General features: G+C 39.2%; 2 protein-coding genes across 11 annotated transcripts in view; one reads left to right on the plus strand and one right to left on the minus strand.

Moving 5' to 3' along the window:
• The window catches only part of si:ch211-272n13.3 (ankyrin repeat domain-containing protein 26), a 38,980-nt gene extending 22,175 nt beyond the window's left edge, over positions 1–16,805 (plus strand). For 7 of the 10 annotated variants that reach the window (XM_039614538.1, XM_039614539.1, XM_039614535.1 and 4 more), the window contains 22 exons: positions 383–558; positions 853–1,068; positions 1,704–1,734; positions 1,827–1,968; positions 2,134–2,347; positions 4,005–4,179; positions 4,690–4,836; positions 5,009–5,471; positions 5,755–6,260; positions 6,386–6,538; positions 6,663–6,838; positions 7,027–7,120; positions 7,228–7,254; positions 7,677–7,754; positions 8,027–8,161; positions 8,245–8,357; positions 8,877–9,018; positions 9,167–9,457; positions 13,245–13,480; positions 13,624–13,855; positions 15,886–15,931; positions 16,036–16,805. In XM_039614538.1, the coding sequence (XP_039470472.1) occupies positions 383–558; positions 853–1,068; positions 1,704–1,734; positions 1,827–1,968; positions 2,134–2,347; positions 4,005–4,179; positions 4,690–4,836; positions 5,009–5,471; positions 5,755–6,260; positions 6,386–6,538; positions 6,663–6,838; positions 7,027–7,120; positions 7,228–7,254; positions 7,677–7,754; positions 8,027–8,161; positions 8,245–8,357; positions 8,877–9,018; positions 9,167–9,457; positions 13,245–13,480; positions 13,624–13,855; positions 15,886–15,931; positions 16,036–16,163 (3,921 nt within the window). In that variant the 3' untranslated portion in view covers positions 16,164–16,805. Of the gene's footprint in view, positions 1–382; positions 559–852; positions 1,069–1,703; positions 1,735–1,826; positions 1,969–2,133; positions 2,348–4,004; positions 4,180–4,689; positions 4,837–5,008; positions 5,472–5,754; positions 6,261–6,385; positions 6,539–6,662; positions 6,839–7,026; positions 7,121–7,227; positions 7,255–7,676; positions 7,755–8,026; positions 8,162–8,244; positions 8,358–8,876; positions 9,019–9,166; positions 9,458–13,244; positions 13,481–13,623; positions 13,856–14,251; positions 14,310–15,885; positions 15,932–16,035 lie in introns of all 10 variants that reach the window. The other 3 variants (XR_005613678.1, XM_039614536.1, XM_039614540.1) reach the window with 3 other exon arrangements.
• A 4,510-nt stretch (positions 16,806–21,315) lies between these two features.
• Positions 21,316–26,442, minus strand: LOC116332982 (myoD family inhibitor domain-containing protein-like). Its single transcript, XM_031756463.2, has 4 exons — positions 26,284–26,442; positions 25,672–25,761; positions 25,180–25,416; positions 21,316–22,519 (listed from the first exon to the last, which is right to left on the minus strand). Exons 1-4 carry the CDS (start codon positions 26,342–26,344, stop codon positions 22,248–22,250), a joined length of 660 nt encoding a protein of 219 aa, XP_031612323.1. The 5' UTR covers positions 26,345–26,442; the 3' UTR covers positions 21,316–22,247.
• Between the last annotated feature and the right edge of the window lie 1,097 nt (positions 26,443–27,539).

Here is a 27,539-nt window from a genome sequence, read left to right on the forward strand (position 1 = left end):
GTTGTTTATTGTCTTTTTATGCATGCAATGCTTCAGTTTGTCTTTGTGCTTGTCTTTATTAAGAGGTATGAGGATTGTATTTTGGTCAGCCTTTTGAGTTATTTGCTGTTTTTCTGTGGAAAGAGATACAAACTTTATCTCTTTATTTAACGTTGATGACATTTTCTCATTTTAGTTTCCAAGAATTGCAGTGCATGTAAAATATGTCCTTGTAATTAAGTTAAAGGTGTTAGGTCTCCAAAGGGAAGGGTGGCACTAAATTATGTATGACAAAGTGAGCAAGTACCAACTCCAAAATGCATCTTAAAAGGCTGGACCAAACCTGTTACAGTTACAGTGAATATCTGAAGGCCAGCTATCAAATATTTACTTTTTTCCTCAGATTGGAAAAGGGAGAACAGAAATCGAGGTTGAGGTACAAAAATCAAGTACTTCCCAGGTTACTAGTGGAATAGCATTGGAGGAAACTGGTATGGGGAAACCTGAGACCAGCTTAGGATGCCTGTCAAATCAAGCTGAAGCACTTGACCAGGAGCAGCAGCCCGAGGCCGCCATGAGGTATGTGCAGTTTTGCTTTGTAGATTCACAGTTATCGTCAGTAGATGTTGCGATTGCTCCCTTTATTCAAAGCAACACATGCACAGTCCTCTAATCAGATGTTGGGCTTTTGATTTTTTTGTTTGTTTGTTTTTTCTTTTTTTCTTTTTTCTTTTGGCAGAGAGAGTCCAGTTTTAAGTTTTTTGTTTTGTGATGTCTCAAAGTTTTTTTCTTTTCTTTTCCATTAAAAATTGATACATTGTTGCATTTAAAAAGTCACATGTCGCTGATTATCAGATTTATTGCTCTCTGTAGCACCAACAGGGCTCCAGTGCAATTGCATCTCCCAGTCCAGCAAACCTGCATTAGCAACAAACAAGAGAAGCAAGCTGTAGTGGAGACTTTACAGTCAGAGTTGGTCCGAGGGGCCCAGGGCAGCAGAGCCCCTCAGACCAACACACATATTAATGGAGGTCCTCTCTGTGTGTTTGACGATGGCACTTTAAGTGAAGTGTCGGATGATGAAGGAAGGTATATATACAGTATGCCCTCATATGTATCAGTTCTACCTCTCTGTCACTAACCCGTAAGGTATGTTCAGACTGAATGCAAAATAAATTATACACGCAGCACAAATCTGTATATAGCCAGTGGAAAGTATTGAATAGGTGTGATATGTCAAATAATCAGTCTAGGTGCAGAAATTGAAGATTTTTTTTGGATAGTTTTTGTAACACTTGCACTACTTAATATAATAAACCTACTGAAATGAGAAGAAGAAGCATAGAAATAAAAAGGAGAGGCTCGTTATTATTAACACGTTATAGGATCATGTTTGAGCATTAATGATTTGTTAGAAATAAACCCAGATAATTTTGTATCACTGAAGTGGTAACATTTGCTTGAATAATAAAACCCAGGTGACAAACATTTTGCTTCAAGTCTGAGCAAAGCTTTACAATGTTGGATCTTGCTGATGATTAGCATGCATTTGTTCTTTACTCTTTTCACTCTTTAAACTAACTGCTACCTTCCTATAACTGGATCGTATACTGCATCATACCAAATACACTTCCAATAACTTGTCTCATAATTAAGGAACATTCATATTGTTTTTCTGAATGGCATGATTTTCTTCTTCTTCTTCTTTGCGTTGCTTCGCTCAGTTTGGCAGCAAGTGGACCAAAGAAGGATAAGGTAAGACACCAGTTCATACCTTGAAATGAAAGTTTGAACTAAGTGAACAGAAAATGGGTAATGTTAATGTTACTTATTGTTTTGATGTTTAGGACCGTGAGGAGGTGGGAATGGCAGAAGATTTTGATGAACTCACTCAGTCCTCAGACACAGCCACAGATGATGCTGATTCACCTGCTACAGGCTACAGTCACGCCTCCCTCCTCATTAAGAAACTGGACTCAGCAACTTTGGGTACTGATTCACCTTTTTCCACACATAAGTTAACTAATAAGTCTTGCTTTTTAGGAATTTGTGACACAAGTTGTTTATATGTAACCTACCTTTGAAACCAAGACCTTCTATGTGCCGTGAACATAATGAAACTCCCATCCAGCCTCCATCTGCTGTGTCTCACAGACTCAACATGTGTAGTGAAGCTGCAGAACATTTTCCATGAATATGAGCGCTCCATCAAGAAGGCAAAGGATCGGCATAGGTACTTGACTGATAAAGTGGCCCTGCTGGAAACAGAGAGGCGAGACTTGAAGAGCTCATTGGAGGACATTAAAGATGCCAAGTCTGCCATGGAGCGGGTCCAGTTGGAATTACAGACTGAAGTTACAAATCTCAAGTATGAAATAAGTCATTTTATTTTATTTTTTTTCTCAAACACTGGAGCACTCTGTAACCATTGCTTTACAGCTTCCTATCTACTGTTTTGTCCCTTTTAGCTTTTCAGAATAAAGTTAGACTCATTTAATTGGTCAGTGCTAGGGGTGGGTTTCGATAATCGATTTTCTGATTAAAATCGATTTTAGCTTAAATAACGCGATATCAATTCATTAAATCTGAATCAGTTTTTAAATATAAATGTATTTTCCCCGACACGCAGACTCTCAGGTTATACCTCACAAAACTATGTCAACAACCACCAAACAGATGAAACAGTAAATGAGAGCAGGTAAACAGAATCTGCAAAAAGACGTAAATACAAAGTGCGGACCCGACGCATCAGAATCAGTCAGATGAAAGCTTTCTCACCTGATGGGACGTACACAGACATCTGACAGATTCTGATGCTGCAGGTTTTGTCGCTCTCCGACCAAAATTCACTGAACCAGCAGCAAAAGAAGATCAAAACTACGCTTCACATTTCGCTTCACATAAACATCGTCATCAATTCCCTCTTACCTTTACTGTTTTGCTTCCACCACGATAAAATCACACTTCCTGCACAGCTTTTTCTCTCTCAGTGTACTTGAAGAAAAGTTTACCATCTCAAATTTTTGTTTTCTGCATTATTTGTTTGGTTATTACCCAACAGTCTACTGTTGTTTACAGCGCTGTCAGCCGTATTTTTTGTTTGTTTTTTTCATTTATTTAAGTGACTTCTGACAAGAAAGTCTCATTTCTGCTGTTCAATACCGAAGAAATTTAAACTTTTTAAAATGATGCCGAATTGCAAAATGCTTGGCTGTGTCTCTAATAAAACCTCTGTAACTTTGCTCTGCTTCACTTCAGCAGCATCAGGATAATGTTTATATGTTGATTCATGGTTTTCTTCCGTTTTTGATCTACTGCAGAATATTTTTAAGGTTATCTGTTATAAAAAGCCAGGCCAGGAAAATCTCCTTCATGTTTTTCTGTGTTTTATCCTCAGTTACTTTGACACAAAAGTATCTGCTGTGATGCTTACACCTCTGATGAAGTCTCACAAGTGTCAGTACTGACAAATGATCAGAATTCTAATATTCATGACTGTCTGAGGCAAAGAGGAATCGAATCGAATTGTGGATTGAATCGGGACCTTGTGAATCAGAATCAAATCGATTCTAGAAATCAGTGACGATACCCAGTCCTAGTCAGTGCCATCTCAGCTCATGGGGTTGCTGACAGGGAAACAAACCCCACACACACACTTTTTTTGCCATCCAGATAATCACCTACAGAAAAATATAAATCACCTTCACTGGCATGTAAAGAAGCATTTTAATAAACTTTCATAAACTTCCAATGTAAAGTAAAAAAAACAACAACAAAAAAACAAGCACAATAACAAAAAAAAAACTGGTGTTGAGGCAATATTGTACCACAGTGGAATTGTATAAGTCACACAAGGCAGGCACAGTTCAAAGTTAGCATGTCGTATACAATCTGATGCTAAGGGTGAACTTCAGCAGGTAGTCTTGACCATGGAACAACATGGACAGCTTTGACTATCTTTTTAATGTTCGTACTGTTTATTTTGATAATATTGACTTGAACTTTATGACTGACACATTGTGCAGATTTCAGCTGAAACAAGAACGGGAGAATCACCGCCACACCACCATGAAGTACAGTACCGCTGCCGATAAGATGAGGAGGATGGATGAGGAACATCAGAAAGAAATTCAGGAAATGCAGAAGGTGCACATGAACCTCGAGCTAGAGATTAAAAGACTTGTTAACAACATGAAACAGGTACATTTCTTGAATTCCTTTTTTTTGTGTGAAAGTAAAACTGTGAAATTGTGTTTTTATTTTATTATAATTATTGTATTGTATTTGTACTACCGTTGTCATTGTTAAATTATTTTTATTAACTGTTTAGGCCATAATTCAATCATGTGAAAAAGAAAGTACACACTCTTTCAGGTTTGACATATCAGGATATAGCAAACATGAATTTGTCCTTACCAGGTTTTAAAATTAGTATTAAATATCTAATTAAAAAACAACACATGACATATTGCACCATATTATTATTTATTTAGGCCTGTAGATTGTGAGCGGTAGTTCTTAGTATTTCTTTTGTTTTAGTTTTGTTTCAGATGTGCTTTTATTTTCACATGATTATGTCAGTTGGCATGGTATTATTTTTAATAGTAATTAATAAAAAAATTTTTTTTTATTAATGTTGATGTAATAATGACTTTCAGTATTTTATGTTATTGGTGTATTTATTTATTGTCTGACACATCATCTGTCTAGCTTGAACAGGCCCACAATGAGACGCAGAGACTGCTGGCTCAGGAGCGCAGTGCACGCACCCTTCAGGAGAATCTTCTGAGCAGCCATCTGAGGAAGCACCAAGAGACAGAAGAGGAAAACAAAAGAAACATGATCAAAAGCAGTGAAGTAATCATCATTTTAGAACTTTTTTTGTTGTGTTTTTATAAGTAAAACTTGCCTTTAGGTTTTGAAAATTTAGTTTAAATGTCTTAAGGATTTAAAAAGTTTTCAATGATTAATACATTTGAAAATCAGCACTGTATAGAAAACCCATCAGATCATTTCCTGATGTCCACAGGTTTTATCTCAGCTCACAGAAGCCAGTGACAGGGAGCGAGAGCTACTGCAGCAGACCGCTTCCTTACAGGAGCAGCTCACCATCCTGAGGACAGACTCTGAGCGTTTGCAGACTCAAAGCAGTCTGAACGAGAGCCACCTTATAGAGGCGAGGGAGATACTGAAAGAAGAGCTCGAAGAGGTACGGCGGGAATCCCAGCTTAACAATGAAACCATGGCCCAAGTTGTGTTCAACTACAAAAACCAGGTTACGACCCTTAAATCTGAACTGGCAATAACAACGACCCGTCTGGAAAACGAACGTCAGATTCGCGATAAACTGGAGGAGGAGGTTGAATTGACTCGCACTCGTCTGGCTGGGGCTGTAAAGGATGCCGAGCATTGTCTCGCATCTAAGTCAGAAACCGAGAAGGCTCTGCTCCGGGAGAAAGAGGAACATCAGCGTCTCAAAGACAGACTCGCAGGTTAGTTGGAGCATCAATATCACCAAGCAACAGAATTTTATAAATCAGATTTTTTTTTTTTAAACACACACTTAGTCAACTAGGCAAGTATTTTATGCTTTCTGTCAGACTCATTCTGTTGCTAGAACCATGCGAACCACTCTTATGGCACACCTGTTTGCAATAGCAGAATATGAATATAAGTCAGGTTTTATTTAGAGACAGCAGTTTCAATTAATCTAAACTAGTAAGAAGATTTGCTCACTAGGTTTTTTGAATTTGTCTCTTTCATTTATTCCTCAAGGTGAAGCAGCCAGTCAGCGTGAGGAAGTCAGCACCCTGTCCCAGAAGCTGGCCAAGGCAGAGTCCCACGCAAACAGCATGGAAAATGAAGTTCACCGTACCACCATGCAGCTGACGGAGAAGGGCGTCCTGCTGGAAGTGCTACAGCGCGAAAAGGACCAGGCAGTCGCTCATGTCAAGGAGCTAGAAAAGGCTCTGCAGACTCACAGGGAGGAGGTCAGCTGTAACAAAGCATGTCAAGAGGCCACAAAAGAGCGGCTAGTTCAAGCACAGAGCGAGGCCATGTTACTAAGGCAACAGCTGGAAGAGGCCCAAAACAAAGGCGCTGCAAAGGAGCGTGCTGTGACAGATGCCCAAGAGCGCTTCAGTGACATTTTGTCCAAGCTGCGCTCTGACTGTGAAGAGAGGGTACAGTTACTGGAGGACAGAAATAAGGAGCTCGCCAGTAAGGCGGTGGATCTCCGCGACCAGGTCTACAAGTTGGAGGAAGACAAGAATGAAAGAGAGGTAAGGTTGTGCAGAATAAGAAAGATTACATGACTGCTTCTCCAGAACCACTTTTAGCCTTTCTTCCACATATCAATTAAAGCATCCCTTCAAAACCTCCCTTTCTCTGAATTCTGCGTGCGCAGACTAGTCTGAGGCAGCTGCAGCAGGAACTCGCCGACTCACTCAAAAAGTTGTCAATGAGCGAAGCCTCTCTGGAGGTCAACACGCGCTATCGCAATGACCTGGAGGAAGAGAAGACTCGGCTCCTCAAAGACCTGGACAGACTCAAAGGAAAGGTATTAGTGGGAAATGAGGCTAGCTCAACTTTGACTTAAATTAGATGGTTTATTATCTATATTTTTAGGGTATAGGGCAATGATGTGGTGATGCTGATGATGTGGATGCGGTTTTGTCATGCAGCTGGAGGAAAGTGAGGATGAGTATGTGCAGTCAGAGAGACGTATTAACAGCCTGAAGAGCACTTTGGAAGAAAGGGAAAAGGAACTCTCCACTGCTGCTCAGAAACTCCAGGAGGCGCTGTCTACCTCAGCTGCTTCTGACACCACGATCAAACAGCTGGAGGATGCTGTGCAGAGGTACCTACAAGCACATGTTATCCAGATATACATTTGAGTTTTCAGTAGATACCACATATACAAACATTAAATGTAACAGAGTAGGTGTTATGGAACAAGCCAACCTTATCACATATAAATAAATATATATTATAATGTAATTCTATCTGATAGAAGCATCTTCAGCCATATCTTTTATGTCATGTCAGGCTGGAGATTGAGAATGCCAGACTAGAAGCTGCTGCGAAGCAACAGTCCAACAAAATTGATGCACTGCAGAAAGGAGCTCAGGAAGCTGCCGCGGTGAGTAGTCAAAGTCCTGACACACACAGGGTGTTCATAATTTGCCATATCTACTAGTTTTTGCAGTGGATCATTATTGTATTTTAAGGTTTGCAATCTTTTTCCAGCTATCTGGCTGCTCACCTGGAGGAGGGGTTGGTATTGTGGATGTAGACTTAGCTTTTCCTGTGTGGGATTACATTTTATAGTTTCCAAAATAATATAGATTGGAAAAAAGTAATGAAATCGGACTGTATTTGGATGAAGTTTTTTGGTGCTTTATGAGGATTCCTGCTACACCAGGAATTCAAAAATAAGCAAATAGAGAAGAAATATCTTTGGTTTTGTTGAGTTCTTCTTGGTGACTGAAAAATAAATGCAAATGCAAAAATTTCTCCCTTTACTTTTATCTCGGTGTGTGGGGTTTTCCACTCTGTGTATTCTTGGGTTGCATGGTGCATGTTACTTCCTTTAGTTTTCTCCTTTCCAAAATAATGAAGAAAAGTGTAACAGCGTCACAAAAAAACCCAAAATCCATCATTAGTTTCCGTTTAAGAAGCTTTTCTCATTTCTGTAGGTTCGAAGTCACTTGGAGGACATGGTTACGAACCTCCAAAGCAGTAAGATGACCTTGGAAGACCAACTGAATAGAGAGGTTGGTGGCATATTCTGTTTCCTCACTATTAAAACCTTTGGCATATTATATTTCAATTTCTTACTCTAGTAATCTTTTAAAGCCTTTTTTGATGGAGAAAAGAAAGATTACATTAAAATAGGCCCCATTTTAAACACAATCACATATTTTATCTGTAGCTGAAGCTACATTTTGATTAAACAGGAAATTTGTCGATGGGAGCTCCTGTTATATATATATATATATATATATATATATATATATATATTTCTTTATATTTTTTTTTTCTTCAGGTCCAGAAGCAGAGCTTGCTCTCTCACACGGCCCAGGACTCTCGGGCCTTGTGGGAGGAGGAGCTAAAAGGCCGCTCTAAGTTGGGAGTACGATTGGCAGAACTTGAAAAGGAAAAAGGAGAACTGAACAGCCAGGTGAGCAAGCTTACACCTCTGTACACAGCATGAGAACTGAGATCTAGGAGTCGTGAGTTATCTGGCTGTTGTTTGTGTTGCAGATGGAGATCGAAAAGAAGAAAGCCAAGAAAATAGCAGAGCAGAAGAAAGCTGTTGATACTCGTCTGGATCAGGAGATAAAGAGAAACACAGAGCTTCAAAAAGAAATGTACAGGTGACTCCTAACTTTCTCCTCATGCCCTCCTCACCTTTGGCAGTGCCTTATTGTGGTGTTTAGGTACACCTAGGATCCAGTAGAGTGCAGCCTTTCCTTGCTTTTGTGACTGTGGTGCACCAGTGTCTGTATCCGGAGTAAGGATGTGCTTTTTTTTTTTTAATTCCCAGACAAAATGTTTGTTTATAACAAGACTTTCTCTTTAACTGATGATTTATGTTTTGTATTTGAGTTTGTATTAAACTAGTCTTTTCTTTCTATGTATTCAAATTAAAGTTGTTACATCTCTATGTCAATTTTTTGTGGGATACAGTTACCTTAACTTTGTTGTATGATAACTGGATAACTGATTTTAAAAAAGAAAATCACAACCTAAATGACTTACTAATGAAGTTTATGCTTTAATTGATGTTTGTAGTCATTTTCAGTTTTAGATCAGATCATAGGATTGGTTTGTTTGTGATAAATGCTCAGTCTTTATTTCTCTATGTGAAATGGACTTGTGTTTATGCTTTTAAGGCTGCGAGCCTTATTGAAGACTGCAAAAAAGAAAATGCGAGATCAAGACGCTGGTGGTGCTGAGTTTGGCTCTCCTATGAGCAGCATGCGGATGGATCTGGGCAGACACACTGAGGGGCACTTTGGGCGAATGAAAGACAGGGTTTGTCCATCTGACACAGCAGATTTAAACCTTTCCAATATTACCCAGTATCTTTGAGAATGTGCTATGGCTCTAGTGTCAGTCTCCTACATGTAGCTTTATACATCAGCTGTCAAACACTGGCCTCAAGGATTCCCTTTATCCCCAGGTGGACGATTTGCAGGTGCAGTTGGAGAAGGAAGCATCTCTTCGCAGACAGCTAGAGAAGGTGAATGAGGAGCTCAAGGATCAGGTGACTTCCTTGAAGAGCATGAGCCACAGTAATGATTTGCTTGAGAGGAGTAAGAGGCAGTTGGAGGAAGAGGTACTGGACCTAAGACGCCGAATGGAGACTGCTCAGGTTGAGCAGAGCCACGTGGAGCAGTACCGGCGCGATGCAGAGGAAAGAGCTCGGCAGGAAATACAACAGAAGCTGGAGCAGGTTAACCTGTTCCTCCAGGTACCAAGCTACAGCGTGCACAACAGGAGCACAAATATAAAAACCCTAAAATAAATACATTTTAAAAAATGAGCATAATAAAATTAGAATGAGTGATAATGATAATGTAGCTGGTGTGTGAATGACATATGTATGTGGTTTCTGTGATTAATACATGCCTGTCCATAGTAACCAGTTTCCATAAAAAGTGAAACTCTATGCAAATAAATAATGATATAGTTATTATTTAATATATATTATTTAATCCAATATTTAATTAAAAATAGTAAAAGGACATGGCCTAGGGATCTGATTTACAGTGTTGGGACTAACGCGTTATTAAGTAACGCGTTACAGTAACTACGTTATTATTGTGGTAACGAGCACGGTAACTAGTTATTATGCCCAAACCAGGAACGCGTTACTCGTTACTGGGATTTAGAAAGGCTCGTTATTCGTTACTTCGTGTGGTGGATATCGCGGAGCTTCCACAGATTCAATAACATTAGCAAGTGGTGGAAGCCAGCAGGTGGATGAAGGAAAAGGGAGGCAAGAGGAGAGACCCGAAGCGGCCGCCGGTCCGAGAGTGTCAGGTGAACTGAACTTCAGGTAAGAAGTTATAACCTGCAGTCCATCTGGGTCAGATATAAACCAAGTTTAGGTGGAGTTTATTTTCGTTGTGCTGACTTTTTCGTACTGCGTGCTAGCTAGCATGATGGAGTTTCTATACAGCTGGGTGGGTGCTACTGATGTTGAACTTTATTTTGTTCATACGGTTAATTATTAGAGTTGCCAACCGTCCAGTAAAAAACAGAATCGTCTTGTATTCAGAGAAAATATTACGCGTTTGGTATTGAGGTGAAAAGGAACAGTGTGTCCCGGACTGTAGCTACAATAAAAAGACACAAAGCTGGATTTATTCTGTGTTTACGCTGTCAGCTGCCTCTTCTTCTCTCATTCTCTCCCCTCCCTCTCCTGTTGCTACTTCAATCATGAAACTGATCAATGATCAGCTGATCGGCTTTTCTCTCTTGTTTATTTATCGCCCACTTTGCGCCAGAAAGAGGAAACCAGCGGATGTCGTGCTAAACAACAGCAGCACGTTTAATCTTGATCAGCTGTTGTTAGAATTTATTTAATATTAATTGCTAGTATCAGCTAGAGCTGGGCGATATAAGATTTTTTCATATCACGATATGTTTTTTTCATTTCAGGCGATAACGATATATTTCACGATATAAGCCAAATAACTATATTTGTAAGATTTAAATGTGCCGTTGCTCACAAGTAAAATGTGAACTAATTAGCAGCTTGTTTTAATTAAAATATTTATTTCCCATAATAAGTTCAACAGGGCAGATGTACTTAAGGAACATGAGACTTCAGTTTCAGATAAAGGCAAATATTGTAAACTACACAAAAGGCAGCCGCTAAAGCGTTTAAGTTTCAAAATAGAACAAACAAAACAGACCACTAAATTGTCAATTCCACTTAGAAACAAAATTTTAATTCTAAAAATAAATCTTAGGTCGTTTTACAGAAGAACAGACAAAATTGACTAACTTTTGTCAATATCAAATAAACTGAGAACTAAAAGGAAATTCTCAGGCTACGTCCACACGCACACGGGTATTTTTGAAAACGGAGATTTTCCGTTTTGCGTTTTAAAAATAATCCCGCCCACACGTAAACGCAGAAATGAAGGAAAACGCTGCTAGGAACATGCCAAAGCAACAGGTGGCGATATATTCCTAACCGTGTAGAAATGTTGGCCAATCAGAAGTCTAGAAGCCTCGGTAGGAAATAGTAAACAAAGATGGGGCATAGAAACAGAACCGAGTCGTATGTGTGGAGGGACAGTAACTATGTGTGTATATGTAAGCATTTAAACACTGCAGAGAGTACAATTAACAGTAACAGTATTGTAGAAATTCATTTCACCGAAACAATAACGTGGCGCACAGTGTGACGTCAAAAAGGCGCACACCTTTGACGCCTGCGTTTTCTCCGCTTTTTCTTGTCCACACGTAAATGCAAAACGGAGTTTTCGAAAATATCCACCCTGGCCGGAGTTTTTAAAAATCTCCGTTTTCAGTGACTGAAAACGCCGTTTACGTGTGGATGAAAGGTGCAAACGCATAGAAAAATCTGCATTTTCAAAAATACCCGGGTACGTGTGGACGTAGCATCAATCTCTCCTTGTTGTATAGCTTAGCTTTTCAAACAGTTTTAACAGTTACTTTAGTCTGACAAAAGCCGAATGACGAATTAGCGCTTTCAGTCAGAGATTGAGCATGCACCGCTTTATTGTATTTCCAGACTTGCTTTCGGCACAATTTACAGTGCGGCGCTACTCTGTTTTTGTCAGACTTGAAATAGCGAAATACCTTCACACCACGGAACTTCTGTGGCCCTTCCGTTTGACAGTCTCTCCAGCATTGGAACCATCATCTGTTTTTTCTTCGGTAACCTTCGCTCACGCTCTCGGTTGATTTTTCTCTAGTCGGCAAACTCCTTTCCTTCATTACCCGGGCAGCCCGGCTGCAAAAACAAATACACATGTCATGTGCGCCTTGGCGCTTGTGCTGCACATAACAAGTCACCTGACGTGACGCTGCGGCTGTGATTAGTTCGGCTCTGCGCTACTTAATTTGGATTGGCTGTTCTTTTTTTTTTTTTTTTTAAGAGGACAAGAGAGATGAGGTCTATCGCAATAGTTTAATTTTTCTATCGAGAAAAAGTTATTTCGCAATACATATCGTTATCGTTTTATCGCCCAGCTCTAGTATCAGCTGATGTTTGCTGGAGCCACAGCTGTAAAGCTGCTGGTCATGATATCGGTTTGGTTATCTGGTGAGAGGGAAACATGAAGATGAAACCAGGAGATGTCCTTACTGAATCATCAGAGCTGAACAGGTGATGGAGAAACAGGTTTACCTGTTAGGTGACATGAATGAGTTGAAGGGAAGTTATGAACTGTTTCTGAGAGACAAATAACACCAGGATCCTTTTCTAAGTAGCTGACAGCTGGTAACTGTGCAGGGGCGGGTCTAGCCAAGTGTTGCCAGGGGTCCATGTAGGGCATTAACAGGGAAAGGGGGGCACAAGGAAATACTTTTCTTTCTTATTCTCATTTAAAATATCTAGCTTTTATTAAATAATTATCTGAGTCTTACAACAAACAATTGATAGATTGATACATATATACCATCAGAACAGTGTACATCACTGTCACAACAGTGTTTATTTTCATTCAAAGGCTTTATGATTTTTCCTATAATGGTGGGCCGGTCTCTAGTTAAGATGCCCGGGATGATTTTTTTCAACCCAGTCCAGCTCTGTATGCAGCTCATCTGCAGTCTGTTGTTACCTACATCTTCCTATTCAGAAGGCAGAATTTCCGAGTTCTGAGTACAGTTGAAAGCACCACAACTGCAGTTTTTGTGTTGGATGTAAAAAGCAGGCTAGAATCATGCGGCGGTCAACGATGGTCCAGGCGTGGGATGTCTCTCGTGGAAATGTGCACATTATTTTTTCCTTTCTATTGGTGGGTGACACAGTGCACTTGTGGCAAGTAAGCAAGCTAGAAGACTGGCAAACTTGCTGGGTATCCAGTTACAGAAGCAACACATTAACAAGAGAATTCTGAGTAAAACCAAAGTTACTTTCCCTAGTAACTAGTTACTTTGAAAGTAACGAGTAACTTGAAGTAACTGAGTTACTTTTGATAGAAGTAACTAAGTTACTAATTTAAAGTAACTTACCCAACACTGCTGATTTATAATATCTGTTTATGTTTTTGTCCCAGTCTCAGGCTGCATCACAAGAAGCACTAGACCAGATTAAAGCTGCCAATGAAGCTAGCCTGCGCTCTCAGCTGGAGCAGCGAATCCGGGAGCTGGAGGGGGAATTGGGCCGGGCCCGCACTTCCCAGCAGGAGAGCGTTAACCAACGAGAGTCCACACGCACAGAGCTTGAGAGATACCGCCAACTATATACAGAAGAACTGCACCTACGCAAGTCTCTGGCTGCTAAATTAGAGAGGTCAGAACATCTTACCAGCTGTTCCATGTGACACTTTCAAAATCAGTGCTTGTGTCTAATGCTGAATATGTCATTAAATCAGTAGATGCAGTCAGCTGGTGTGATCAGGCAGGGAGTTTGAATTTGTTGTTTTCCATCCGCAGGGCCAACAGTCGGCTCGCAGAAGCCAATTCCAAGTTGCTCAATGAGCGCAGCAGGTCACTTATCACAAATGGCAGCCTTGGAGCGCCATCTCTTGACTTTAGCTCTTTGGCTTCACCAGCCAACTTTGGAGCCTCACTTGGGCCACTCAACAGGAATCTTGGTCTGGGACTCTCTCTCCTCAACCCTGTGACTGAGGGACAGAACAGCAGGGTGGAGGACTACTTAGCCAAGGTCTGCATTAATCATTAATCTGCGCGCTCACTCACTCATGACGATTGCAGGGAATTGTTTTTTCTGTAGACTAGTTATCTATATTGAGCCATTTCATTTTCATAGTCATGGCATCCATGGTGTTATTTTGTAACTACTGGCATTCAGAAATGTTGCTTTTGGCCAGGTTAGTGTGTTGTTATGTTGTCGTAACTGCATAGAACATCTCTGGCTGTTTATGTGTTATATCTCATGTATTTTAGATTGAGCGAAAACATTCCTATAGATCTGAAGCTATTTTAATTTTCTTCTTTTCTCCTCCTTTCTGTCCTTTTCCTCCACTTGCACAATTTCTCTGTCTCTAGTCACTATAAAAGTACTTCACATCTAATCTTCTTTTATTTCTCACTGTTTTAGCTTCTAGCTCAAAAGTCTGTCTCTCACCTCTCTTCTCTTCAACCAGACTCATAATCAGGTGTGTAGATGTGTTTAGCTCAGTCCAGTTGGCTGCTGTTTTCCTCTATCTTGCTCATGGGATTACTATGGTTCTTTTTCCCAGCGAACATTAATGTTTGGGATCAGCACAGGGAAAAATGGATTTAAAAAAAAAAATCAAATCCACTGAGATTTCTCCATGAATGTCTCTGTCCCTTACCCAGTATCATAATTATCGGGTAAGGGTTATTTGGAAAGGTAAAGGGAAATTAAGGTATTTATCAATGCCTTAATATAAAAATATAAATTATACTGGTCAATGTAAGTTCATCATAGACCTATTTCTGGATATATATTTGAAAATGTAAGTATTTTTTTATAGCATTAAAATAAGAAACAAAAATATTACCAGGGTTAATGATTAAATATAAAAATGTGTTGAGGTTTCAAAAATGTGAAGAAAAAATTACTAAAAAAAAATCATAGAAATCATTTTATTTTACCTGTGAGCTGTGACTGTGTAGTAAGTCAGTATGCCAGCAGACATCGTAAACATCTTTGCTTTCAGTGGACTTTCTCTTTGCTCTTTACTTGTTTTGTAGATTAGAGATGATGTGGCTCTTTGTTTCATACTCTTATAATATTAGAGTGTATTTTGCTTTGAAACCCCAAATAAGGCGCTGTATTTATCATACAGCGCCTTATTCCAAGCATGTGATAAAGGACAGAAACAGCCTATTAAGATACAAAGAAGATCATGATCAAATAATCAGTCACAATAAGATGTGCCAATTTGTTGTCTGACACAACAACACACTAACTATTGTATTTGCATTCTGAGGCGGTATAACAAACATAAATATTACCAACATATATCCGACCCTGGTCAATATAAAACAAGGATGTAGCTTCTGGGTCAGAAAAATTAAGTCAATTAAGAAGTGCCTTAAATTCTTTCTAAAGGCTACAAGATGGCGATAGCGTGCCGTTTCTCAGTTCCCTCCCTCCTCATCACATTCGTTTTTTTGCAAAAAGGATTTAGACAGAAACAATTATGTTGAGAATCCAGTGGTCGACGTCACAGAAGCTACATCAGTCTTTTTGTTTTTTAATTTTTTATACCAAGTACGGATATGACTGCTTAAAGGTTTTATGTGCTTTTGGCTTTTTGGCTACTTTTTTGTAGCCAAAAAGCTTAATTTAATTTAAAAAATTAGTTGTTTAAATTTATAATTCACTCTTTGTATCATTGATATCAATATTATTACACAGCACTGCACTTAAAGCACCAGTCACACAGGCACAGACAACAGTTAGTGGTCACCATGGCAGCCATTGTTTGTTAAGAGGGAAAATGTTTGCTCTCCAACAGCTTTGAGATGTTAGAGGATCAGCTGTGTGACTGCGGCTGAAGGTGGAGCTTGCATGGTTGGCATGTTCTGCTGTGTTTCATTTACTTGTACTGACTTTCTTGCAGTGTTTTTCCACTATTTAATGTTTATAATATTGTGTCATTGTGCAAAATGTTATTCACGTGTCTGCTGTTTCTTAAAATGTCTTAATACTTAATGTTAAGACCATATTTATTTACTAACTACAGCTTTCTCTTTTTTCAGATGCAGAGTGAGTTGGATAGAAGCATAACAAGGGAATTAAACAATGGTGAGCACTGTGAAACTAGAGAGATGACAAAAGCCCAGTGGCATTGTCTCTTATGAATCAGAACCTGCATGTAGATGTAACTGTGGTCTGTCTTTGGTCCTCAGCCACAGCAGACCTGGATGTTGCCTCCGCCCGTATGTCACCTGTGGGATCTGCCAGAAAGGAGTTGGACCCAGTTAGCAGAGCAACGCAACAGTACTTGGAGGTACTGAAGAAGAACAGTATGATTTGACCGTTATCTCGTTTCAATCAGACACCACCTTTCAGCCAATAAAAACACCTGAATGTTGTTAATCTGTTCTCAGTCCGCTTTTATAGAAACATAAATAATGCACATTGCACTTAACACCTCAGGATCAAAGGACGAGTCATATATGTGATAAGATTTACATATCTTGAAGCATGAAAAGTATTTGAAACACAGTTTAGATTTTGTTATTTTGTTTGTGCATATTTTGGCATTCATAAGTGTGTATTTGCAAATGTGTTTGTAAGCATGATTAAGATATTTGCCATGATATTACATTTTTGGTACATGCCATCAAATGGTGCAATATCTCTCTTATTTTAGTGCTGTGTTTACTTTATTTATTCTTTTTTTTTTTTTTTTTATGAACACGTTATACTTGAACAAGACGAGCTGGAATACTCTCCGGCTATAGAAACAGGGTCACTACACTTCAGCTTTTCGTTGGCTTGTTTTTAAAGGTCACTAAGAGTAAGCTTTTTCCCATTACTTGTATATGCTGTAACAAAGATGGAATAACTAATGTATAGAGATCATATTCTGTCTAAAGATGTTCACGCAATATTTTGTAATTGGATCAACTCTGTAGTATTTTTGTGAACTATAATTAAAAATCTTCCCAATTTACAGTGTTATGAATCATTTCATTCAAATGCTGGCAGACCCTTAAGCAGTATTGCAAATCATTTTCTTTGCTTATTATTCTGAACTGGTAATATTTTAGCTTTTTGGGTACATGCTGTTAGGCTATATTTACAGTGTCTGCATTTAGTGAGTGTAAATATTTATTATAATTTTATTGTATAAATAAATATGTTGTGTAGCTAGTTTTAATCCAGTGATGCAAAAACTCACCTTTAGAAAATACGTGTATTCCAATGAATACACCATTTCACCAATACAATGGTTTTGGTGAAATGGTGTATATACATAAATATGTATATATTTATACATATTTATGAAGGCCCTTGAGGCGACTTTTGTTGTGATTTGGAGCTATATAAATAAAATTGAATTGAATTGAAATACACCATGCTCATATTGGAAAAAAAACAACTCAAAATCCATCAAATTGACCAGCAAAGACAAATAATATTCAAATATACTGATAAACTTACCTTTAATATTAACATTTAATATAACAATATTACTTATCACCAAGACCCTAAATTTGGGTTTTTCCAAATATATATTTATATGTGTGTGTGTGTACTTAAACTGTGTATTGAATTCTTTGTTTTTTTTTATGCCTTAAACATGTTTAAATTTCATGTATCTTACATCCAAAATAATAATACCGCTTGTCATCAATTCTTTATATATCTATTTTAAACCCAACCCTCATTAGCTATGTTTAGATTTAATTCACTGCTCTCCTGCCTCTCACACTCCGAGCGCATGGGAGTGATGGTATGCACTGGTTTAGAAACCATTTCCCTCACTTATTAAAATGAGAAAATGTGTTTATGATTGCCCCCCTATGGCACGTCTCTCTTCCCTTTGATCTATCCTCCCTGCGTCAGCATCAAATGTTAGATATTCAAATCTCGTTACATTTATTTTTGTTTCCTTTACAGCAGACGGGCACATCTGACAGACTATTAAGTGTTATTATTTCCCCTTTTTTCACAGTAGACTCCACAGCAAACACTACACAGGAACCACAATGATTGAGGAGGTTACAGCCATTGTCATGAAGCTTTGGAGGCAGGCGAGAGAATACAAACAGACAGATTCAGATTTTTTTTTATTTTAAAGGAAGTGTTGAAAGACTTGTTTTTGAATAGCGACTCGGGATTAAAACAAACTGCTCCACACTGGGTCATCTTCCATCTGTGATGCCCAGTCTTGTTATCTCAGGCTGCCAGTCCAACAACTGTTAAGAAAAACAAGGTGTCGGTTTGAAACCTCGAGCCTCCAGCGCGTGACGAGGTTGTCAGCTAAACAGGCCAATCTATTTATAAATCGCACCGCTACGGTTCGAATGTGCGAATAACATCTCAGAAACTTTGATTGCGAAGTAAATGAAAACATGACACTCATAATGAATATGTTTGCTCCTCTAAGGAAAAAAGTAAGATCTCAAGTAAGTGTTATATTGTTTAATTATTAATTTATATTTTGTGTGTGTGTGTGTGTGTTTTAACTATTTTCCACAATAAAGATTTTAAATTAGGTATGTCCAACTTTAAGAGTGGATGACAATTCATCCATCCTTTTTCTTCCACTTATCCAAGGCCAGGTCGCCAGATCTTCGGATGCCTGAACCACCTGGACTGGCTCCTTTCGATGTGGAGGAGTAACTTCCACATTGTAGATCTTTTTGAACTTTGTACCCTTTTTTTTTTGCTTCTGTTAATTGACAATTCACAGTAACAGATAATTTGACCAGCGGTTCATGGCACTCTGCATAGATCCATTCCCAACACTTTGTTTCTGTGTGGCAGGAGCACAACGTGTGCGGCAATCTGACAATATAAGCTGTGTCTATGTGGAGGGAGGCATCAGCTGTGGGTAAAGGGTATAACAAATCAAGGGGGACAAGTGGAACAAGCCAGGGTGTTTATCTGATGCTGTGTACTCGCCATGCTCTAAATTAGACGTCACCACTGTTTCTTGTCACGAACAGAATCCAAATGTGCTGTGGGCAAAAGAGATACTTAAATGCGATTTACTTGCTCTAACATGATTTAAATGAGCCTCTTGGCTCGCCCGGACAGATTGACAGCGTTGTCTTTATCGCCACTTTGTTTTATTTTTGGCTGTTTACTTTGCCTCTCTGCTGTCATCTCGTACTACCACTTTAAAGGAGCCTGCTTAGATCTTTAGAGATCTGGAGACAATAAGCATCCTTTTATGTTCTAAGTGCTTCATATGACAAATATGAAAAGGGAACCAAGAAAGAGCTGACAATTTTTGCGTCCCCCCGTTCCTCAGCTGTACAGAGCTTTTCAGGGAGAAGTCAAGACTGCAATCTTTTAACATTAGAAACCACGCAAAGAGATAGACCCCTCTCATTCAGGGTCTTGCTGGGTCAACGTCATTAAATGAAACTTCATGTACAAACAAAAAGCATTTCTGTGGAATAAAGCCTGAATCTTGAATACTCTGCGCACAGTGCAGTGTGGGTCTTTTTGTGCAGTTTGTGTTTATGAATAAGAGACCATTTGTGTAGTATGAATCACAATATTAGATTATTATTGTGTTCCCCACTGTTTTCAGCTGACTAACTGAAGATAGGACCGTGAAGGTTTTTTGTAATAAATTCTAATGTTGTAATCTGTTGTGCACAAACCACTCTCAAGATAAATAACTAAGCTAGTCAGTTTTTTTTTTAAAAATCAGTAGGCTTGCAGTGAAGCGAGATGCATAGCAGTAGTTTGACATATTACCAAAGAGATGTACTATAATTAAGTGCTATTAACCTAGGGAGAAGGTGATTGGACTAGACCAGTGATGACACAAACAGTTTGACAGTGTGGGAAAGTGGAAGTGATAAGCTTAGATTAAGCTGACAGCACCTGGGAGCGGACAAATGTGAGGCCATAGATCTTCCTTACTGAACTTGCAAAAGAGCTTCATTAGTTTAAGCCATTCATGAGCTTTGACTTACTGGACACTTTATTAGCCACAGCTTCCGACTACCCGGCTGGACTAGTTGGGCCCTTCTCCTTTGGCTTAATTCTTCAACATGCAGATTCAAGAAGGTGTTTGAAACATTCCTTAGAGATTTTGGTCCATATTGACACTCACCAGACCAGGCAATACTTTTACATTGTCCACTTTCTTCTATTGTAGAATTTGGTGAGCTCTAGTGTTTTGTACCCTTAGTTTATTGCTCTTAGCTGACAGAAGTGGTCTTCTGCCGCTGATGTGATTAAGGTTCAATATGTTATGTATTCAAAGATGCTCTTTTGCATACCTTTGTTGTAACAAGGGGTTAACAAGTTCCTGTTTCCTGCAGTGTGGCCATTTTTCACAAGGCACAAACAGCAAATGGAGATTTTTTCTTTTTCAGATAATTTTCTAAATTGTAGAAGTGGTTGCGTGGGAAAAGTCACAGTAAATCAGCAGTAATACAAGATCTTCTGGCATTAAGAATCATGCCAAGTTCAAAGCCACTCAAATCACCTCTGTTCCTCACTCTGATACTAAGCTTGAACTTTGTGTTGACCATGTCTGCATGCAATGAATTGTTGCCATATTTTTGGTTGAGGGCTTGTGTTGGATATGTCTCAGATGTACATAGCTACAATAGCTAACTATTTCATTACATATAAATATCTTTATATGTAATGAATAAAAACTTTCTCAAACAAAATATTTGAAGAAAAATTCTGCATTGCAGGCAATACTTTACATTGTCCTCTTTCCTTCTATTGTAGAATTTGGTGAGCCCTTGTGATTTGCGCTGCTTTAACACTGTCGGACTAACAGTGTATAATTTTTTAGAAAGAAGCAATGTCTCTGAAAGCAAATTAGACTGCTGTGCTAGTAGTAGCTATGGTCAGGCAGCACGGTGGCACGGTGGTTAGCACTGTTGCCGCACAGCAAGAAGGTCCTGAGTTCAATTCCACCATCAGGCCGGGGTCTTTCTGTGTGGAGTTTGCATGTTCTCCCCGTGTTTGCGTGGGTTCCCTCCGGGTACTCCGGCTTCCTCCCACCGTCCAAAGACATGCAGTTTGAGGGGATAGGTTAATTGGATAATCCAAATTGTCACTAGGTGTGAATGTGAGCGTGAATGGTTGTCTGTCCCTGTGTGTTGGCCCTGTGACAGACTGGCGACCTGTCCAGGGTGTACCCCGCCTCTCGCCCTATGACAGCTGGGATAGGCTCCAGCGCCCCCCGCAACCCTGGTAAGGATAAGCGGAAGCGAATGGATGGATGGGTCTGTGCCGTCGACCAAGTTTGGTCAGAAATCATAATATGCTGTGCTAGTAGTAGCTATGGTCAGTAACTGCTTACTGTAATGACATTGCAGTTCTCAGTAACATTATTGTATTACAGTTAAAATTATGTTGTTACTTGCATTACAAATGTTCTTCAGTTATTTGAACTACAAGTGCTACAGTCAATTTCATTTCGGGTGCAGGAGGTCAAAATATTGGAGTAGTTACAACTTTTGAGGAGTGGAGATATGAACATGGATTTTATTTTTATTTCAAGGATAAGAGCATTAGGGACATGCAAACTGTGTCCAGGACAGAAACAGCAGCAAAAATATTGATACAAGAACTTCAGGTCTTTGCAACCTGCTGCAGACTGGATGTTAACACAAAGCTAGCAAAAAACCCCAGCAGGATGTTAAAGACTTCTTTCTACCTGTTCATGTTTCTGAAGCAGACTCGCTTCGGGATCGCTCTGAAATGTCTTTGGGCTGGTTTTCAACTTTGCTTTCTGTTGTTGTATATCTGTCCTCATTAGGATTGGGACTGGTGTTGGTGTGTTTGTGTGTCCGGTTTATATTGTTAAGTTGTCGTTATGTTGCAACATGCTTCATGTCATTTTACAAAGAATTAGGAAAGTAATGTAACGACTAGCGTAACATATTACTTTCTACAGCAAGGACTAGGTAACATAAAAGTAATGCAGCTTTAAGGAAAGGTAATGTGTAATGTATTGCTTTAGTTACAACCCCAACACTGGCAGTGGTAGTCTCCAAGGAGTCTGTACTAAGTCGTTGAAGGAGTTCCCTTTTAAATGTGGCCAGCAGCCATGCTGGTGTCCCCTAAATTTCAGTCTTTATGCCAGCCTAAGCTAAAGGACTCTTGGGTCTTTTTCATTGATTCAGCTTCTAATATATCATGAAGAAACCCATTTTTACTGTTGTTTTTTCCCAATTGCACAACTGTTGTTGTTGTTTTTTTATCTGGCATACCAAGAATATTTCATTCGCTTAAGACGAGCAGCATCAAATCAGAGAAAAAATATTTACTTATCACATCTCACATTTGCTCATATGTTTACATCACGGTTAATAAAATGGTAGTTAATCAAAACCAACATCAGTGTACTAATAAATCCCACATTAGTGTTACTTTCTCTTATTGGCCCACAGTCTTTAGTGTCCTAGCTGCGATGGCAGATCTCGCAACACTCCAGACAAAACTCGAGACACTCGGTTGGCTCGCAGCAGGACTCGAACAATACGGAGTGGCAGTGGGCGTGGCAGTTGAGCTCCTCCACGGGAACCTCCCGAACGGCTGAACAGCAGCGGGTGCACGCGTGGCAGCAGGAGGAGCAGAGGGTGTGAAGGCATGAGGAGCAAGCCTCCAGGAGACCCAGGAGCAGCACGGAGCAGTGGCACGACAGGCACGCCAGCAGCAGGTGAAAGCACGTGTCTGCGAAGAACACACGCAAAATCAGACACAAAACAGATTCAGCAACATTCATCACGTGAGGTCAAACATGTTGTGTTCTAAGAGCTTGCCGCACCCCATCATAAACTGGGATTAACGACTCTATTAACCCTAAATTAGTCTCTCACATGTTTGTTTGCAGTGGCAGCTGAAAGTTGAAAGATAAACTATTCTGCCGCAATGATCAAGTGTGATTGTGTTTACTTAATCACAGAGCTTTGTTCAGTCCTCGGGGGAAAATAAAAAAGGCCGCAGAGGGCTTCCAGTGATGAACAACAACTAGGAAGGAGCTGTCACATGATAATTGTGCCGCTTCCTAAATTAGGTGCAGATGAAATTGCATACATTAACCCCACCAGTGGGTTACAGGGTGTCTCTCGCGATCCCAACAGTTGTATTGTTACGCAGCTAATGTTTTCATCCTCACACGGACTGGATAGCATGTGATATCATGCAAATCGAGCTGTTTTATCCTGTTTACTGAAGGAAATAAATGAAAAGGAGGCGGCAGAATTCCCTGGGGAGTGGGGTTGAGCGTTTTCCTGCTTAGCCGCCTGAATTATACACCCCCCACCTATAACTTATGGTAATACTTGTGCGTAGATGAAAACGGAGCATTATCTGTGGCTACTGTATTTATTTAATGAGTAACTTCATAGAGATAACAACATGAACACAGTGATAAACAAGGAATGGCCCATTGCACACTTGGAGAAAACAAGAGAAAGTGCAGCTTGAAAGTCTTTCAGCAAAACTTGAAACAGCTAAATTTGTATAGAAAGAGACGCTTTTATCTTCTTTGGTAACTTGAATGTAAACTATATTGCCAAAAGTATTCACTCAGCTGCCTTCACACACATGTGAACCTGACTGCCATCCCTTTCTTAATCCATAGGGTTTAATGTGATGTAGGCCCACCCTTTGCGACTATAACAGCTTCATCTCCACTGGGAAGCCTGTCCACAAGGTTTAGGAGTGGGTTTATGGGAATTTTGGGCCATTCTTCCATTCTTCAAAACAAATTTCCCACCTGTGGGACTGATAAAGGCCATCTTATCTTATCTTATCTTATCTTATCTTATCTTATCTTATCTTATCTTCACTGTATTTGTGAGGCCACGCACTGATACTCGATGAGAAGGCCTGGCTCCACTCTTAAATCATCCCAAACAAATGTGCTAAAACATTAAGAGCTTCTTAGAGCGAGCCATTCTTTCACAAATGTTCGTAGAAGCAGTCTGCATACCTAGCTGCTTGACTTTATACACCTGTGACCAGAGATGGGGAGTCTGATTCCTCTTTTTAAGTAACGTGTAAAGTATTACTATTACTATTGCAAAAAACTAATTAGATTACTGTTACTTTCCTGTAAGCACGCTGCGTTACTGCGTGGCCAAACCGTGATTTTGTTTGTGAGTGTCTCATGACAATGACGTATGAGTGTGTGTTTGATCAACAATGGATAATAAGGAGTGTGGGAGAGAGTATGACCATGCAGCGTGGAAGTACTGACATTACTTTGAGTTTGATTCTGTAAAAAATGACAAAAACATTAGCGTCCGCTGTACACGTGGAAGAAAACCTCTTTCTACAGAGAAAAATTAAACTTCAAATCTGAGCAAGCACCTAGCACACTGCCACAGGAATGTGAAATTCATAGAGAAAGCCCCGGATCCTCCCACTGACATGACCGCTGTGGCACTGGGCAAACCTCCACCAGCCCCACTCCTGCTGAACAGGTGAAAATAGACTTAATGCTGCTGAATCTTTGATTTTATTTATTTTTTGGTGTTTTACTTGCATCTATTTGAAAGAGTGAGTGTAAACATGAAAAATTATTTTATTTTAGATGCTGGAATATGCAAAAAATAGGTTTAAATGTTAAACAAATTTCTTCCAGTCAAAGGATGTTTCATATAATTTAATTTTTGCTTGATGCATAAAGTTAAAAGATTAAAACGAATAAAACAAGTTTTAAAAAGAGACTTTTTCATTTGATTATATTTTATATGATGGATTATGCAGAAAAAAATAGAACTGGACTGAAAGGTCTATTGCTTTATAAAGTAGTCAGGTTGCGTATCATGTTTTTAAAAAGTAACTAAGTAATAAAGTAACTAATTAGTTTTGAAAATAAGTAATCAGTAAAGTAAGGTGATCACTTTCTGGGAGAAGTAATCAGTAACACTTCCTGTGGCCATGGAGGGTTACAGGTGAATTTAATGATTTGGATGGGTGAGTGAATACTCACTTGGTAATAGTAAGTAAGTAAAGTTTATATAAATAGTGTATCAGTCTCTTCCTGACTTAACTGTATGTTCTCAGTTTATTAGCATAATCAATTCCTCAGATTAAAAGTGAGACTAGACAGATGTCACAATATAACCATATAGAAGCAGTAATATAGAAAAAAAATTAGATTTTTACTGTGTAATAACTTTTGATATTGTGTTAATATCACAGTTATTATTGTCTTAGTCCAGAAATACAGAACTTGGCTTGTCTTGGAAAGGAAAGTTGATCTGCTAGCGTATTAAAATTGCTTACTGTGTGTATCAAAATAAACGTTACAGTTTGTACTTTCGGTTCACATCGTCATTGTTCTTTACATAATGTAAATTAAGTCATACTATAGAACTTACCAGCAGGTGTAGCCGCAGTTTGGTGTGATCCAGCCGCAGCACCCGCCTCCCTTCTCCTTTTACTGCTCCTGCTGCCGCTGTGCACTGACAACCTGGAGCCCTGCAGTCTGTCATCTGGAGCTGCGAGGCCACACCGTGGACACACGGGCTTCTGCTGGTGGTCAGATGTAAGTTTCTTAAACGCTGCTGCCTCCTGTGAAGCCTCTGCTGGTGGAGAAACAGCAGGCAGAGGCTGAGCTGGAAATGGAACGATCAACTCGTTAGATCATTGCGACTAAATGCTGGATAAAACAGTTTTCTGGCACATGTCGTTATATGTCTGTCTTTATCATCAGTTATAATTTGATTAAGTATTTCGATGATTAATTACAATGTGAATTAAACAGGAAATTTCTTAGTTTACACCTTCTCAATAACCTGATCAATCAGAGTAACAATGTATTTTTGTTACTGTATTATTAATGCTTCGCAGGTCTCTTTGTTTCCACTTACAGCTGATAAGATCAGTGGTGATGGTATTTCCTCTGCTAACAGGGTCACCCACTGAAAGGATTTCCTGGGCTGATTTTAGAGACGTGCTACCTTGAGACACAAAAAGAAAGACAAGTTATATGTTGAGTTGTAAAAAGGCAAGAAGCTCTATCGCAAATGCACTCAGCTCTTATATATTTGCCAGAATATTGCAATATTTAACAAATATAATGGAAACTTCCTAAGTTGCGATCTCTTATTGCTGCCCCATGTTGCTGTATTGTGTCCAAAAAGCTTTTGACCCTTTCCCCCCTTTCTTGTGGAGAAACACTAAAACCTTTAAATACAGAAAAATAGAAATCCTTACAAATAGTGAACAGAGGAACCAAAAGTTGGTCCTTGTTTCTGCATTGGTTGAGAAAACCTATAAAACCTTGCACCTCCACCCTCACACCCACCCATTTCTCGTGATTTCTGAAAATTACACCATTGTTTACATATGCTAATTAGGAAAAAGAGCAAGACTTTTGTCAATGTCCATCAAATAATCCAAATATCTACTCAGACTTAACATCCTAGTAACACAACTGTAAGTTAGTTGAATTGTTTTTACATCACATCATCTGCACTTACCTTTAGTCTGGCTTGTTTTTTGCTCCTCCCCATCCACAGATAAGTGCTCTCCTTGTAACATGTCTGGTATACATGACTGCTCAGGATCCTTCTTACGCTTTGTTCACCCGATCTCCTCCTTCACCCTCTGGCTTCTGTCCACACCAAAGGGTCAGGAAACCTCCACCAACACCCAACATGCCGACATGAGTCACCGCTCAGGAGGCTTTTAGCTGTGCTCTTTGTGTGTGTGTGTGTGTGTGTGTGTGTGTGTGTGTGTGTGTGTGTGTGTGTGTGTGTGTGTGTGTGTGTGTGTGTGTGTTTGTTGTGAGTTAATAACAATCTCCTTCCCAACAGAGCGGCTGTGCCAAAAATTGCTGATCACAGAGCACAAAGAAGGCCGAAGCCTCGCTGAGTGACTTCAAGTTGCTTTCTCTGTTCTGCTTTTAGTCACCTAACACAATGGAGACACATACCCCATGAGTGTGTCAGCTGAATATTGTATATATGTAAACTCTCTTGCCCTCTTTCTCACACAAACCAAACCCATAAAAGTTGTCTGCTGTCTAGCTTTTAGTATGCATAACATAGTAATATTTCCCATGTGAGATGAGAAGATGCCACTAATTTCAAGAAAAGTCGTATTTTTATGTGTGCCATAAAGCAGGATATTTTCCTGTTTTGTCCATTACTCTGTTTACCTTTCACAATTGTTCACATTCCTTAAATTTGTAAAGAATATAAAGTAAAAAGTCAACATTTGTCATTGACGAGCCAGCATTCAGTCCTGAGCCTGACACGCTTGTTTTAATCCTAAGAGCTTCTGTGGAGAAACAGCGTTAAAGCTGCCAGCTTTGTTGTTTTTTTAATCTCCAATCATTCATTTCATCAGGACCAGAAATTTTAATCATTACCAATAAGGTGGTTAAGCCAAGAATGTTTTTATGACATTAGGCTCCTTTTTAATGACTTTAGATGCAATCAGTTTAATGTCTGGCATCATTTCTGAATTGTGACTTTTTTTTCAGCTGTTTAACTTATTTGTTAATAGATGGTTAATTAGATAGAAACATTTTGAGAAAATCCATTTACTTTTTATTTTCACACCAAAAGAAAACTTTTTAAAATTCAGACTTTGCATAGATTTTACATTTCTGGCTCACAAGATCAATTTCGAGTAAAATAAAACTAAAATTGCTTAAACTTGAGCTTGAAAGTTTCTGGTATGCACAGATTTGCCACATCATTGCATCGTTGGATTTAAACTGATTTAAAAG

This window comes from Oreochromis aureus, linkage group 7 (assembly GCF_013358895.1).
Source record: "Oreochromis aureus strain Israel breed Guangdong linkage group 7, ZZ_aureus, whole genome shotgun sequence".
NCBI lineage: Eukaryota > Metazoa > Chordata > Actinopteri > Cichliformes > Cichlidae > Oreochromis > Oreochromis aureus.